At 39.5% G+C, this 15,386-nt stretch overlaps 1 protein-coding gene across 1 annotated transcript; it reads right to left on the bottom strand.

Annotated features, from left to right (window-relative positions):
* Positions 1-1,934: 1,934 nt before the first annotated feature.
* On the bottom strand, positions 1,935-7,703 carry LOC101314370 (3-oxoacyl-[acyl-carrier-protein] synthase III, chloroplastic-like). Its single transcript, XM_004298610.1, has 8 exons — positions 7,089-7,703; positions 5,363-5,511; positions 4,644-4,780; positions 3,521-3,626; positions 3,321-3,439; positions 3,098-3,162; positions 2,733-2,955; positions 1,935-2,461 (listed from the first exon to the last, which is right to left on the bottom strand). The coding sequence occupies exons 1-8, from the start codon at positions 7,274-7,276 to the stop codon at positions 2,240-2,242; spliced, it is 1,209 nt and encodes a 402-aa protein (XP_004298658.1). The 5' UTR covers positions 7,277-7,703; the 3' UTR covers positions 1,935-2,239.
* Between the last annotated feature and the right edge of the window lie 7,683 nt (positions 7,704-15,386).

The raw sequence follows: 15,386 nt of genomic DNA, 5'->3' as shown, positions 1-15,386 counted from the left end.
GATCGATCTTGGACGATTCTTGCTCCTTTCTTCTATCTTCTTCTTGGTGTTTTTGGGAGAGATCGAGCTGGAGGGAAATGAAAGGATTTAAAGGGCCATTCCTGCGGTTTATATACAATGGGAAGATTGGGTTTTTAGACCATTTTGTCTTTGGGTACATAGGCAGGCCCAAGTAATGAAGGAAAGCCCTTATTTAGGATCCACCTAGAGGGATTTCTCCCATTCTTGCTAATCAAACCAACCTCATCAGTAAAAAAAGAGAAAAGAAAAGGCGCCAAAAAAGGGTAAAAAACCACCGACATTGACGGGTCAAACCGCCCAACAACACCACGCAGTTAAAAAAAGAGAGAGGAAAACCTTTAAATCAACTCCTCCGTTTCGTTAATGGTGGAAGTGAGAGGACGTTGAACTTTCACAATTCACTCTCACCGTCATGGAGGAGTGAATTCAAAACCCCCCCCAATTCTCTCGCTTTCAATTATGGCATCCGCTTTGCTAATCCCCTTCTTCTTCTTCTTCTTGGCGTTGGTCACTTCCGATCCTGTAATCGATCAAGCCGATACAAATCCAACGGAATGCGACGACCGCTGGATCCACATCCGGCGGCTCCCGTCCATTTTCAACCTGGATCTCCTCTCCACCTGCTCCGGCTACCCTTTGTTCGGCGACCTGTGCCCCTTCCTGCCCAACCATGGCCTCGGCCACAAGACCCACAACCTCTCCCAGAGCTGGTACCGCACCGACTCCTTAATCATGGAGCTCATCTTCCACCGCCGCATGCTCGAATATCCCTGTCTGACGTCAGATCCCGTCCAGGCTGACGCCGTTTATCTTCCTTACTACACGGGGCTCGACGCCATGAAGTACCTCTACGGCCCCGAAGTCAACTCCAGCGCCGATCAGGGTCTTGAGCTTTTCCGGTTTCTGCAGGACGACATGCCGGAGGTGTGGGATCGGAACTCGGGGCACGACCATTTCATGGTCCTGGCCCGACCCGCCTGGGACTTCTCTCAGCCGTTGGATTCTGACCCGCCCACGTGGGGCACGTCGCTTCTGGAACTCCCCCACTTCTTCAACGTCACGGCTTTGACGGTTGAGTCACGCGCCTGGCCTTGGCAGGAGCAGGCCGTTCCTTATCCCACGTCGTTTCACCCGCCCAATCTGTCGTTACTCCAGAGCTGGATACAGAGGGCAAGAAGGTCAAAGCGCACTTGCTTGATGCTCTTTGCCGGCGGCGGAGGCGTCGCCACGGGCAACCCCAACATTCGGCGGAGCATTCGGAATGAGTGTGTGAATAGCACCAGAAATGTGACCCACAATGTCCACGGGTATTTGAAGCTGTGTGACATTGTGGATTGCTCTAATGGGATTTGTGAGCATGACCCTATTAGGTTCATGAAGCCAATGCTGCAGGCTAGCTTTTGCTTGCAGCCCCCGGGAGACACCCCGACAAGACGGTCCATATTCGACAGCATTCTCGCCGGCTGCATCCCCGTGTTCTTTGAGGAAATGTCAGCCAGAACGCAGTACGGGTGGCACTTGCCGGAGGATCAGTACCCCGAGTTTTCGGTGTATATACCGAAGGAGGACGTGGTGTTCAAAGACACAAGGATTCTGGATGTGCTTAGGAATATACCAAGAGCTAAGGTTAGGAGAATGAGGGAGAAGGTGTTGGGTTTGATACCAAGAATCATGTACAGGAAGCATGGAAGTTCAATGGGATTAAGAACCAAGAAAGATGCTTTCGACATTGCAATTGAGGGTGTGTTGCAGAGGGTTAGGTCTAGGGTTCATAGAGGTCAAGTTTTTGTTCTGTGACATAGTTGAGGTTTTCTTGCTCTTTCTTGTTATCAGCAAGTGTAAATTATTAACTTGATTAGTCTTTGTATTAAGATATTTATGTATCCCACTTGATTCAGTTTCAAGATCCTCTTCTGTAAGGAAATGTCCAATAGAGACAATGAGATATACATATAACTGTCTTAGTTTTGGTACCAGAATTGTTATTCTACATATGGCTTGTGACTCAAGAAACAAATACATTATTGGACCGGAGGAAAAGAATACAAATCTTATTGAAGGTGTCAAAGCTACCAAGTAAGAAAAAGGCAAACAAACAAAAGGGGGCTGAGGTTTGTTCATTTGATGATGATGATGATACACGAGAAATGTGAAGCAAGAATTTCAAAACTGCGCTTCATAGCATATACTCTTCTATCTTGGCACTAGGATGAGGTTTTCAGCCCCATCTTAGAATAGCCGAACCCCACGTGAGACCTGCTCCGAAGCCTGCAGCTGCTATTGTATGGCCTGGTTTCACCTTGCCACTTCTTACAGATTCATCTAAGGCCAAAGGAATCGAAGCGGCACTTGTGTTACCATAGTTCGCCAAATTTGATATAACCTGTTCTGATGGGATATCCAAGCGACTAGAAACTGCATCAAGAATCCTCTGGTTTGCCTGCATTCATTTAACTCTGTCATTATCTGTTATATCCTATAGCCATTATCAGAACAAAAGGTACAACAACAAGCTCGCTACAATGAATATTGGGAGAGATTTCTCACATCTTCTATCAGTAAAATTATAAGGTAGAAGTTCTTTGCCTTTTGATATATATACGCTCCCCTTTTATTAATCAGGAGTTTTACTTGACAGGTAGAGCAGAGAACTCGTTCAACCACCTAAACCTAGGTCCCTGGCGGAATGTGAAAAAAATCATTTGTCATACCTGATGGAGCAGTAACCAATCAATGCTAGATGCAGGGATACCAGCATTTGCAAGCGAATTCTCAATCGATTGTGGCACACTTCGACATGCAAACCGAAAGACTTCTTTTCCATTCATTTGAACACAAGAATATGAAGATCGTCTTGGAGGGAAGTCTAAGACTGAACCATTAGAACCCAATTCACTATCTGTTTCATTTCCTTTGAATGTAGCATTTAGATGTCTGCAATTAGAGACAGTCATTAGTCACATGTACGTGAAGAAAATTGAGAAATACGGCATTTATAAACAGCAGGATAACCTTGAAATATGGCAATTTGATAAAAAGGTGAGAAAACTAAAAGAATAATGGAGAAAACACGTGCCTGCTTCCGTCACCATCACTATGAACATCAAAACCAAGTAAGAAATCCTCCTCAATGTCAGAGGCCTACAAATAATGCAATGTTAAACAAGTGGGATGAAATATATTGTCACCTGTACTTTTGTTGACAAGCATGATTGACAATGGAATGTCCGTTAGTTTGTTTATAATAAGATTTCACGAATATTCAAGCAACTACTTGTAAGGTAATGCCATAAAGTCACCTGTACTAAAACAGCCCCGGCAGCATCCCCAAAGAGAATACAGGTTCCTCTGTCAGACCAGTCAACAAACCGAGAAAGAGCATCAGCCCCGATAACTAGAACATTTTTGAATCCGCCTCCTGTAGTTTGTGCAAAACCAGTTTAATCAATCAAACATGGAAGTAACAGTTGCCTCACATCAAAGTAAACAAATTCCTTACCCCTAATGTGACAAGCAGCTGATACTAAACCCAATACGAATCCACTACAGGCAGCTGTTATATCATAGGACAAGGGGTTCTTTTTGCAGCCAAGTGCTTTTTGAACCTAAAATTGCAACATAATATGAGATTACAAACTCTAGCAGTTACCATACTGAATAGATCAACTTAAGCACTGGGGCAGTGGAATCTTGTTACACAAAATTATTATCTAGTTGATCTTAATAAAATAGCTCAACTGGCACAAAATTTTATGGGAAAACCGAAGGAAAGAACTAAAAAGTTGCTACAAGACATCCCAGCTTTGGAAAATGTTTGAGCCAAGCGCACCAAAAGCAATGCTAAGGTCAAGAAACACACACAATAACCAGATTACTTGGCCAATACAAGCTGATTTCTTGAAAAATTATCAAGTTAGCTTAGTTAAAGGAGAGAACATAGGGAGGTTTTCAGGATATATTGTAAACAGGCGATGAAAGTTCATCAAGAATCAAGTTGCCAGTTTTAAGTTGTGCCATGACTAGGTTCTGGACCTACACAAACTGACTATACTGAGAGTAGTCATCTCCAGCTCAGGCCAGAAGATTTATTCAAGTTCATACTCCAGAACCTGATGCTGGAAAGAGACAATCAAATCTAGAGACGGCACTAAGTAGCTTTATATGCAAAAAGAGACTGTGATATTAAGAAACAAATTAACCTAACTGACATTGCTCAAACCTGAAACGGTCAAACAAAACAATCAATTGGAGTTTCCAGGTCCTGACTATGACAACTAAAACCCAGTAAAGATCAAATCCATATAATCAGATATATATGATGCAAATAACTTTATAGATACAATTCTTTAAAAGCAGCCACAAATCCATAGGTCAGGTTTTATGTACCCCAACCCTCCCCCCACCCAACCACCCACCAAGAAGAAGAAAAAAAGGTTCGGAACAATGCATTCACAACTCGAACTCAAAAGTCTCACTCGCCAGTAGAGAATGGAAGTAATAAGAACTGAAAAAAAGAAGTATCTTTTAAATAACATAAGACGCTCAATCATTAATATGTATGATCTGACCACTTAGTCCAGATATATGATATACCGACAAAAGGATATATATATTATATACACCTGAGGAGCACCGCCAAAAAGATCATCAGGTGTAGAGGTGCACATCAAGATTAGGTCTACATCATCAGCATCAACCTGTGCCATCTCAAGAGCTTTCTTTGCTGCCTCCGCTGCTAATAAGGTTAGGCTTTCTTTGCCTGTAAAAATTGCACATTAGAACGATGTCATTGTCTAGAGAAGGTAACCTTAAGATATCCAGCACACCATAAACTCAATGACTAACAGAGACAACACATGCACTGTTGTGTACGGGTTATATTGAGATACAATATATAACAGTTAAAATATCAACCGCAACCATGAGAAAGCCCTCGCTCCATTATATACCAGCTAAAACCCCATCGTATTCTTCATCACTTTAGCATTCCAAATAGCATTGGCGAAGCCAATAACTAAACAGATTTTCTTTAAAAGGGATCATGCATGCAGCTAGCTAACCTAGTTGACCCTGAGCAAGCACAGACTGATCAAGCTCAGTGGCTTTTCCTATATTGAGCATGCACACTGTAATCAAGACTCAGCTTAATTAAGTATGCCACCTCAGATAGTTTAAAGATGTCAATACATATCAACAGTCATGCACTGCATATCCAATGTCTAAGATAGTAACTTGGGCACTGGATCAAGAGGCTCAGTGCATGGTAACTAACTAAACAACCCAAACTGCTCACAGTTAACTAAATTTATGACATTATCATGCACAGAGTGTATGAACTGACCTGAAATAACTCGTCGATTACGAATCCCAGTACGAACAGATATCCATTCATCGTTAGTGTCTACTATTTTTGAAAGCTCGTCATTTGAAATATTAAGACTGGGTACTGCCGAGCCACACCCAACTAATTTGCAGCCTTTACTGACAAGCCTGTAAAGTACATTTTTCAAGCATTGGGAACATGCACAATCAGTCTGATTATCATTTACTAGCTTGAACTGACATTCATCTAACCAATATACAATATCAATACCAACATGACTAAAGTTCCAGGCCGCTTTGTTTATCACACAGAGCACATAGATACAGGGAAGGCACAGAAATGCAAGGGGAAGACAACAAAATGCATATCATAAGATAACCAGATCATAACATGCAATATAAAAATCTCTTTCAACACCACATAGCATAAAAAAGAGAATAAACTGATCTGGTAGAGTTTGAAGAATTTTCCTCCATTATCCACCATCAACTCTATCATACAATGTGAAAACAGTGATATAAGCAACCCCAAAGTTTTATTATGATACTGTAACGTCCTGCATCGAAGAACCATTAAATGGAAAATATTACACTTTACCACTCTTTCGGGATACCAATTCACTCTGTAAACAGGAAAGAGAAGAGGCACGGCATAATTATGATTTCTACCTTCTGGTATAAAGAAAAAGGTTGTAGTTATATTCTGCTAATATGGACTCGACTCAGGCCTGTCCGTCTCCTCCACAGAGCTTAGTCTAATTAACTCTGAGCACTTCTAAAAGAGATCATTCGAGATGCTGGATAAGCTAGAAGCTCATGCCCACAGAGACTTTTTTTTCCCTCTTCTTGCTGTCAGCACTTCTAGCAGAAAGCAGTACAGATGCCGGATAAGCTAGGATCCTCATCTATTAACTGACATACATCAGAGGGACTCTTGAACTTCAATCTACCCTGACATTAGTCCTCCATATCATTAAGTTGTCCAAAAAAAAAAAAAAAAAAAAACACCTCATTTGGTACCAAGGAAGTGATACACCTTGTGATTAACCTTCAAACGTAAGTTTACAATAACTTCGGTAGAACCAGACGCCCTACTTCTTTGTTGTGGCAAAATCGTTTGTACATGTGAACAGACGTCACTACTAAATTTGGCCAGCAAACTGGCAAATGAAGTAGACTAAATATTGCAATGATCTCAGTACTTCCTTACTCCAAAATGCATTCCAACTAAAATACCATCAAATTATATTTGCATCAAATACATCGTTCTTTCAATTAAGGTCCAACCAGTACAACCTGTGATCGGTAATGAATCAGAGCCTCGATGACACTACCTTGACAACTCAAAGTTTAGAAACAGTGTCTTGTTCATCCTGACTCCACAATATTGGCAAAGCTCTGTAGTGGAAAGCAGGTAACACAGAAATTCCAGTACATAAGCTCATTATAAAGCTTACAGCACAATTACATGAAAACTACATAGTTTGAACATATTTGACAATTCAATCTCCGTCTTTCAAACACTAAGAGCCTATTCATTGGCATGATATCCATACAACAATCACACTGATCAAAACAAACAACATTTGCATCAAATGCAATCCATATCAAACAAGATCATTAATCAAAAACCAACCAATGCTCAACACTACAACAGTCAAAGTAAAACACAACTACAAACTACAACCCAAACCATTAAGCAAGAAGGGGCTAAGGAAAATAGGGAAGTGAAGTAGTGAACCGACCTGGGTGCTCTAGATTCAGTAGAGGAGGAAGCTCCAGCTTGCTTCTCAACGCTGGAGCAGAACACTACCCTCCTGGAGAATCCCTCAGGGGAGCGAAACCCAGATCCAAAAATGGCTAATGAAGGCTGAACCTTCCTCCTCAGGCTGGGAACTGAAGGAGTAGTAAAGAACCCAGATGCATTGGCCATTTACACAACGCTCTGAAAACGCAGAAGACCCAGAACGATTGAAAGGGCGGAGAGATTGGAAAGGTGAGATCTTTGAGCTAATAAATGAGAAAGAGAAGCATGCAATGACAGCAGTAGACGAAACCCATGAATTGAATTGGCGGAGACACAGAGAGAGACCCTTCTCTCTTCGGAGGCTCCAAAGCTCGAGCCTTTAAAGAAAGAAGAAAATTGAATGAATGTGGGCGATTATGTCAAACCCAAATTGAGCAAACTCCAATGCTTCTCTCTCTCTGTCTCTGCCCTTGTTTATAAGCAAAGCACAGGTCAGTGAGTCAGGTCCAGAAGAGAAGTAGAGAAGAGAGAGAAGAAGTCATGCAAATGCTTTGCTCTCTCACCAATTTTTCAAGGTGCTGTTTTTATAACAACAAATCCAATGGGCACTTGCTGGGGGTTTTAGGCAAGTTGAAACACAAGGCTAAACTAATTTTAGTTTCTCCCAATTCTCATTTCTCACATCATCACTTCTTCCATTTGGGATCAGCTACCTGTTAGTTGTTGAGTTGTTGTTCGCATCTTCATTGTGAAACTTGGGATCAATTTCAATGGGAAGGCAACATTACAGTATCAAATTCAAATTTTAATTGGAAAAAATAAAATAAAATAAAATAAACAATGAAGAACAACAAATAACAAGTTATACACTAATACATGTGAGTTTTGTACTCATAACTTCTTGGACACCGGTTAAGCTAGCTAACCAACTGACCACGGCTCATTAACGGTGACAATTAGGCAACCTATCAAAACACTAGAAGGGTGTTTTAGTTATGACTGTAAACACGAAAATTCATGTAACAAATAACAGAAGACACGTGTATAAAATAAGGGAATTTTCATATACACTCAATTTTGAAGAGTGGCTTTAAATAAAACTCACATAATATTCTTATCTGATAGACATCTAAAATGTATCAATTATGATAAATATTATGTCCTATTTTTTCTAAATTTTACACAATTGTCACCATTCAACTATAACATATTAATATAATAAATAAGCTTAATTGATGTTGTCTTAAATACCTTGATTATGAGTTTTTCTTCTAACACTAACATTTTTCAATTAATTTACAAGAATCATGTAGTTTTCTTTATTTTTATGAAAAAACCTGGATTAAAAGAATTCATTCTTTAATCTATATATAAAGTAAAATATAATATGAATAAGATATATGATCTAAACCCTACACCCTATACTCTATACCTTGAACCTATACCCTAACTCTATACCCTAAACCCTATACCTTAACCCTATACCCTAAACCCAATTTTGGGTTTCTTCTTTTTAGGTATATTATCATATCATGCCCTAGTTAATATGTACATTAGAAACGTAAGTAGTAGAGAGTAAAATGTTCTCTCGATTAGGATGAGAAATGATATAATAATATACCTAAAAAGAAGAAAATTAATCAAAGAACAAGAACGTGTACCCTACAATTGGACATTTTTCGACTATGTAGACAGACAAATGTGAGTTTAGGAATGAAAAGTATCATCCTATTACAAATGACATACTTCTGTATATAACATATATATATATAAACTCAAGTTAGTAATAACAAGGTAAGAAATTAAAGAATGTAATTGATTATGACAAAGTTAAATCCAACTAAATTTTAGCTAGTATTTGAGTTTCAAATTGATGCTAAAATTGAGAAATATACCAAATTTAGCTTTCTACTGTCTGAAGGGCAAATTAGAGAAACCGAAAAATAAAGAAAACTATTAATTATAGACATTTGCTTTATATGGTATGTTTGCTTATGTGGAGTGGGTGTAAAATAAAAGAAAAATATGTATAGGTTTATCTTAAAAGAGGTCTAGTATTTTGGGTTTTTATCTAATTTTCTCTATAAAAAAATATATTTGTATTGATGAATTTATGAGTTACAATCTTTGTGGGTATTTTTTAACAAGAATTTCCTCTTATTCGATTTCCGAGTCGATTTGATCCAAGGGTGACGAGCATTTGATCTTGAATCGAATAGTTTTAGTTTGGACTTCTTATCGTGTTGACGATTTGTAGAAGTTGATTGACCAAGGGCCGTAGAGACTTGTTCTTGATTGGACTTAGGCCACGAGCAATGTCACGTGGTGAACATTCTTCAACTTTGACGGGGGATGAATCAGCAAGTGTGCTCGGTGCTTGTTGATTCTCCACGAGTTTGTTGAAGAACTTGGTAGAGGTTTTGATTTGTTGAAGACTTGAAGACGAGGGTTGATCAAGGGCCGTGGAGGCTTGATGTTGATCAGGTTTGATCCACGAGCGGTTTCATGTGGTGATTTGTTCTTCGTCTTTAAGTTGGTGAAGATGTCAGCTATTTGACAACTTGGTGACTCTTCGGAGTTTGACAACTTCTAAGCCTTCGGATTGGTGAAAGAACAGCCTATTTGGAACCTTGGTAGTTCTTCGCAAAGTGTTTTGACACTTCTGAGCTTTCGAGAGTAATTCGTTCTCTCTTGCCGGAAGTCATCCTCTTGATATAAGAGGGGGTATTTATAGTGTCGATGCTTCTCCATAAATGGAATGCATTGAAGTCACCATTTGAGTTGTATTTCCTTAATGATATAATTAAATCAATCACTTTTGATTGATTGATTCAATTATTCAATTTACCATAATTATCTTAGTTGATCCATTTATTTTGACTGATAAGGTATTTCACCAATTTGATTAAATGTCTGACTTCTTTTTCGATAATCAATTTGATTTGATTGATATCTAATTATCGATTGACATTTAATATTTGATTTTAATCGGGATTAATGGTTTTGTTGTTGACCGACCATTCACATGTTGCCATGTGTCAATTCTGACAACTTTTCAACTTTGCCAACTCACGAGCCACATATGCAATTTGTCAGCCACATGTGTCGTCTGAATAATTTAATAATTATTATTCTCGTTAAATTTATGCGTCTATAAATGCCCCCACTTCAAGGTGTCTCATACTCATGTCGTCGTCATGTGCCAGAGACGCGGCTTGAAGTCCATGTTTTCGATTTGGACGATTCTGGGCCAACTTCTTGGGCTCAATGATTGTAGGAATTTTAGAATTTGTAAGAATTCTTGTATTTTTCCGCGTATTTGTAAAGATTCCTCAATTTTGTAAGGATTCTCAAATATGTTGATTTAGGTTGGTAAGATTTTTAAACACTGAATGTATATAGAAAGATCCCTCGATACATTCCTTCCTCACCATGATGACATTTTTGTCGCCTTTGGAATTTGATTTTGAATGCTTGAGAATCATGAGCAATCTGCATACCTATTGGATTTGATCTTCATTTGAACAGATTCCATATGTGACTTCGTTTTCCTATCAATGTTGCGTGGATGATAATCTCTTAATTGGTATAATTGATTACCACCTTCCAAACTCATTTGGTCTTCTACAGGTACGAAATCTTGCAATGCTTGACAATCTCTTGACCAAATAGGAAAGTGAATGAATAATCACCTTATAAAATGGCACAATAGGGTTTGCCCTAATCACCAGTCCTCTTCCTTAGCTAGCCGTCCACACTTCTTCTTTTACTTTTTTTTTTGGTCACATAAGAATATAAGATGCATGTCGGAGCCATGAGTGGAGCTTGATCAAGGTATGCTATATGGCTCCATGCAATTACGTCGCAGCACTCCTAGCCTCTCTTTTCTTCCCTTTTCCTTTTTTTTTTTTTGTTTCAGGATTTTCGGCTCACAAGGTATGTGCACATTGATCTGTGTCTCACCTCGGTACAGTACAAGGGCAATGCAAACAAGAGCCGTGATGAACGAGTCCCCTTTAATCAACTAGTGATTCTTCTCATGACGCCAATCTTTTCTTCCTTTTTCTCTTTTTTTTTGTTTTTATTTTTATTTTTTTGTTTTTTATTTTGGTTTCTTCTTCTTTTTGACAGCAGCATATTTAATTGCACACTTATTCAATGACTCTTTCTCGTCCCTTTTTTTTTTGCGTGCTTCTGTTGCAGGTTTCTAGAGATAAACGAATTAGGTCAACGTGCAAGCCTCTCTCTTGGGTTGATTGTGTGGGCATTAAAGAGTTGCGGTCTTGACGACGTTAGAAGAACGTGAACACCTCCGATGCGGGATGAATCACTCAAAGTGTTTTAGTTTTGCGTGACTCGATGGCAATTGAAGAACGCAAACACCTAACCGCTTGATTTTTTCCACCTCCAATGTGGGATAAATCACTCAAAGTGTTTAGGCTTTGGGTGACTCGACGGCAATTGAAGAACGTGAACACCTAACCACTTGATTAATTCGACCTCTGACGTGAGATGAATCGCTCAAAGTGTTTAGGTTTTGCGTGACTCGGCGGCAATTGCAGAATGCGAACACCTAACCGCTTGATTTCTTCCATATCTCGAGTGTGGGATTAATCACTCAAAGTGTTTAGGCTTTGAGTACCTTAGCAGCAATTGAAGAACGCGAACACCTAACTACTTGATTTCTTCCACGTCTTGGGCATGGGATTAATCTCAACGTGTTTAGGCTTTACGTGCACAACAACAGACGACAAAATGAAAAAGGCAGACAACCTAAATGCTTGATTTCTTCCACTTTCTGAAAGTGGGAGGAATCATTCAAAGTGCTTAGGCTTTGCGTATTTTTGACCGCGAAAGGAAGAGTAGAATTCCAAAGATTATGCAGAGGCTTCCTCTTTCAAGTTTTGTATGTCCCTTCTTTGACTTGGGAGACACCTCCAAATTCTCGAGCCATAATGAATTCGATATAAACTTTGATAGCAAGCTCATTACCTTGTTTTGACAAGACAATACTCAGAACAACTTCCTGAGCAAGCCCATTTTCTTGTTTTGTTATGACTGAACTCAGAAGCATCTTCCAAGCTGTCTACATACTCTTATGAGAAAGAGATCAAGACATGACGTAGTTCAAGGTTTTTTTTTATTGGTGTCATACGCAATTTATGCTCATACGGGCAAGGAGCATTTTTTTTTTTTTGCCATTTGCAGTTTAAGTTCGTGCAAACAAGGAGCATTTTTTTTTGTCATTTGCAGTTTAAGCTCGTGCAGACAAAGTTCTTTTTTTTTTTGGTCATTCGCAGTTTATGCTCATGCAGACAAGGAGCGTTATGACTGTGAAGTGGTCTACATGAGGCTCGGCAGGTTGCATGCCCTCAACAAAGACATCGATGACACTGCTTTAAGTTGTTCATAGATGAAGGTAGCATGATTTGACTGAGCCACATCATCTTCAACATCTAAACATATCTTTTCTTGTTATGCAAGCTTCATGTTGAGGTCTTTCAAGATGAAGCACTTCTTCACCAGATGACCGATGACATAGTGGTACTTGTAGTATTTTGGATCATTGACGCGATACATCTCTTCTGGACGCTTGTAGTCTAGCAATTTGATTACTTCTTTTTCAAGCAAGTTTTCTAACATCTCAGCAACATCAGAATCTGGAAAAGGGTAACTTTTAGCTTCCATGTCTTTTAGAGTTTGCCTCCTTGCTTGATCTTGAGTCGACTAAAATTTCTTTCAGTCATGTGATTTGGCTCGTTTTGTGATTCTTGCAGTAGTTTTGCTGATTGCCAAAGACTCTAGATTCTCTGGTTCAATGATGTCACATTCTCTTCGACCACGGCTAGCGAAGCTGAGTTCCATGTTATGAGCTCGAGTAGCAAGTTTTCGAAGGTGCGAGGCTTTATTCCTTGAAGAATGTACAAGTCCCAATGCATGCCTTGTATGCACATCTCTACCGCTGACAATTCTGAGAGTCGATATTTGCAGTTGAGACTTAGTGCACGCCAGCGATTGATGAATTCTACAGCAGGCTCGCCCTTTCATTGTTTGGTGTTGGTGAGCTCTAACATACTCACCATGCGACGTGTGCTGAAGAAGCGGTTTAAAAACTCTTTTTCCATTTGCTCCCAGCTGTCGATGGATTCAGGCTCCAAGTCCGTAAACCATTCGAACGTTGTACCTCAGAGTGAGCGAACATATTGTTTTACAAGATAATCACCATCGGTGCCAGTGGAGTTGCATCTTTCGATAAAATGCGCGATGTGCTGCTTAGGGTTACCTCTGCCATCAAATTGTTGAAATTTGGGAGGTTGGTAACCGGTTGGCATCCTCAAATTGTCTAGTTGCTTGGTGTAAGGCTTGGAATACGTTAGTGTATCTCGAGACGAACCACCATATTGAGCTTTGATTGTGTTAGCAATCATGTCTTGAAGTTGTTAAGCTAACAATGAAGCTAGAATGGAATTTGATTCTCCTTTTTGTTCAGGAGATGATCCACCAGGAGTGTCTTTCTTATCGCCATGTAGGTTATTCTATAAGTCATTGTCATGGTGAACTTCTAGCTTCTCCATGAGCGATGCAATTTATACATCCTTCTCTTCAATGGTCTTTTGGAGCTCCTTCACCGCTTTAGTCAACTGGGCTATTTGGGCCGCTTGTCTTCCACGTTGGTCACTCCTATCACCATGACTTGCATGGCGCAAGAGTCATCTTTTAGAATCGCTTCAATTTGATTGTCAAGAGGCAATTCCAAGTGTGGACCTACCTTCGAATCAATTTCGGCTGTGGGCGAAGGATAATGTTTCCTCGAGTTGCTTGACGATGTTGAATGTCTTTGCTTCATGAGGTTCGCCCCCATTCCAAGCATTGATCGGCTGAAACTGCTTTGAGGAATGAAGGTCGAATATTGTGAGTTGAAATGACTCATTATGAGCAGCATGACCGCTAAGGTTTCTAAGCTACCTTGTTGGTCTTGTTTTTCAATTTGATTTGCATCATCTTCGATTCCATGTGATGAGGATGACGATATTGTCGGAGATGAGAGGCAGAGATCTCCCACTGGACGTTCCAATTTTGTAAACATGGAAAATCCTCTAACAAATAACATAAGACACATGTACAAAATAATATATTTGTATTGATGAATTTATGAGTTACAATCTCTGTGGGTATTCTTTTACATGAATTTCCTCTGATTCGATTTCCGACATCGATTTGATCCAAGGGTGACGAGCATTTGATCTTGAATCGAATGGTTTTAGTTTAGACTTCTTGCCGTGTTGACAATTTGTAGAAGTTGATTGACCAAGTGCCATAGAGGCTTGTTCTTGATCGGACTTAGGCCACGAGCAGTGTCACGTGGTGAACGTTCTTCAACTTTGACGGGGGATGAATCAGCACGTGTGTTCGGTGCTTGTTGATTCTCCACGAGTTTGTTGAAGAACTTGGTAGAGGTTTTGATTTGTTGAAGACTTGAAGACAAGGGTTGATCAAGGGCCGTGGAGGCTTGATGTTGATCAGGTTTGATCCACGAGCGGTTTCACGTGGTGATTTGTTCTTCGTCTTTAAGTTGGTGAAGATGTCGGCTATTTGGCAACTTGGTGACTCTTCGGAGTTTGACAACTTCTAAGCCTTCGGATTGGTGAAAGAACAGCCTATCTGGAACCTTGGTAGTTCTTCACAAAGTGTTTTGAGACTTCTGAGCTTTCGGGAGTAATTCGTTCTCTTTTGCCGGAAGTCATCCTCTTGATATAAGAAGGGGTATTTATAGTGTCGATGCTCATTCATAAATGGAATGCATTGAAGTCACCATTTGAGTTGTATTTCCTTAATAATATAATAAATCAATCACTTTTGATTGATTGATTCAATTATTCAATTTACCATAATTAAATCAATCATTCTTAATTAATCGATTTATTTATGACTGAGAAGGTATTTCACAAATTTGATTAAATGTCTGACTTCCTTTAGATAATCGATTTGATTTGATTGATATATGATTATCTATTGACATTTAATATTTGATTTTAATCAGGATTAATGGTTTTGTGGTTGACCGACCATTCACAGGTTGCCACGTGTCAATTCTGACGACTTTTCAATTTTACCAACTCACGAGTCACGTATACAATTTGTCATGCCCATGTGTCGTCAGAATAATTTAATTATTATTATTTTCATTAAATTTATGCATCTACAATGACTTATAAGGAAAGGTAGGATTGAATTTCTTCCCTTCGAGTTTAGTAAACGTATTTAATAGCACCCATTTGCTGCTAGAGCTGATTTT

The sequence above is a fragment of the Fragaria vesca genome, linkage group LG5, assembly GCF_000184155.1.
Source record: "Fragaria vesca subsp. vesca linkage group LG5, FraVesHawaii_1.0, whole genome shotgun sequence".
Taxonomy (NCBI): Eukaryota; Viridiplantae; Streptophyta; class Magnoliopsida; order Rosales; family Rosaceae; genus Fragaria; species Fragaria vesca.
The sequence above is the reverse complement of the archived record's forward strand: the minus strand, read 5'-3'. Positions and strand labels throughout refer to the sequence as shown.

What these genes read in the sequence shown, in the direction of transcription:
- LOC101314370 (XM_004298610.1), bottom strand. Translation starts at nt 7,276, where the DNA reads ATGGCCAATGCATCTGGGTTCTTTACTACTCCTTCAGTTCCCAGCCTG. An exon ending in AGCTGCTTGTCACATTAGGG is followed by an intron (nt 3,440 to 3,520) that starts GTAAGGAATTTG and finishes CACAAACTACAG; the next exon opens with GAGGCGGATTCAAAAATGTT. An exon ending in CCGGGGCTGTTTTAGTACAG is followed by an intron (nt 3,163 to 3,320) that starts GTGACTTTATGG and finishes CATTATTTGTAG; the next exon opens with GCCTCTGACATTGAGGAGGA.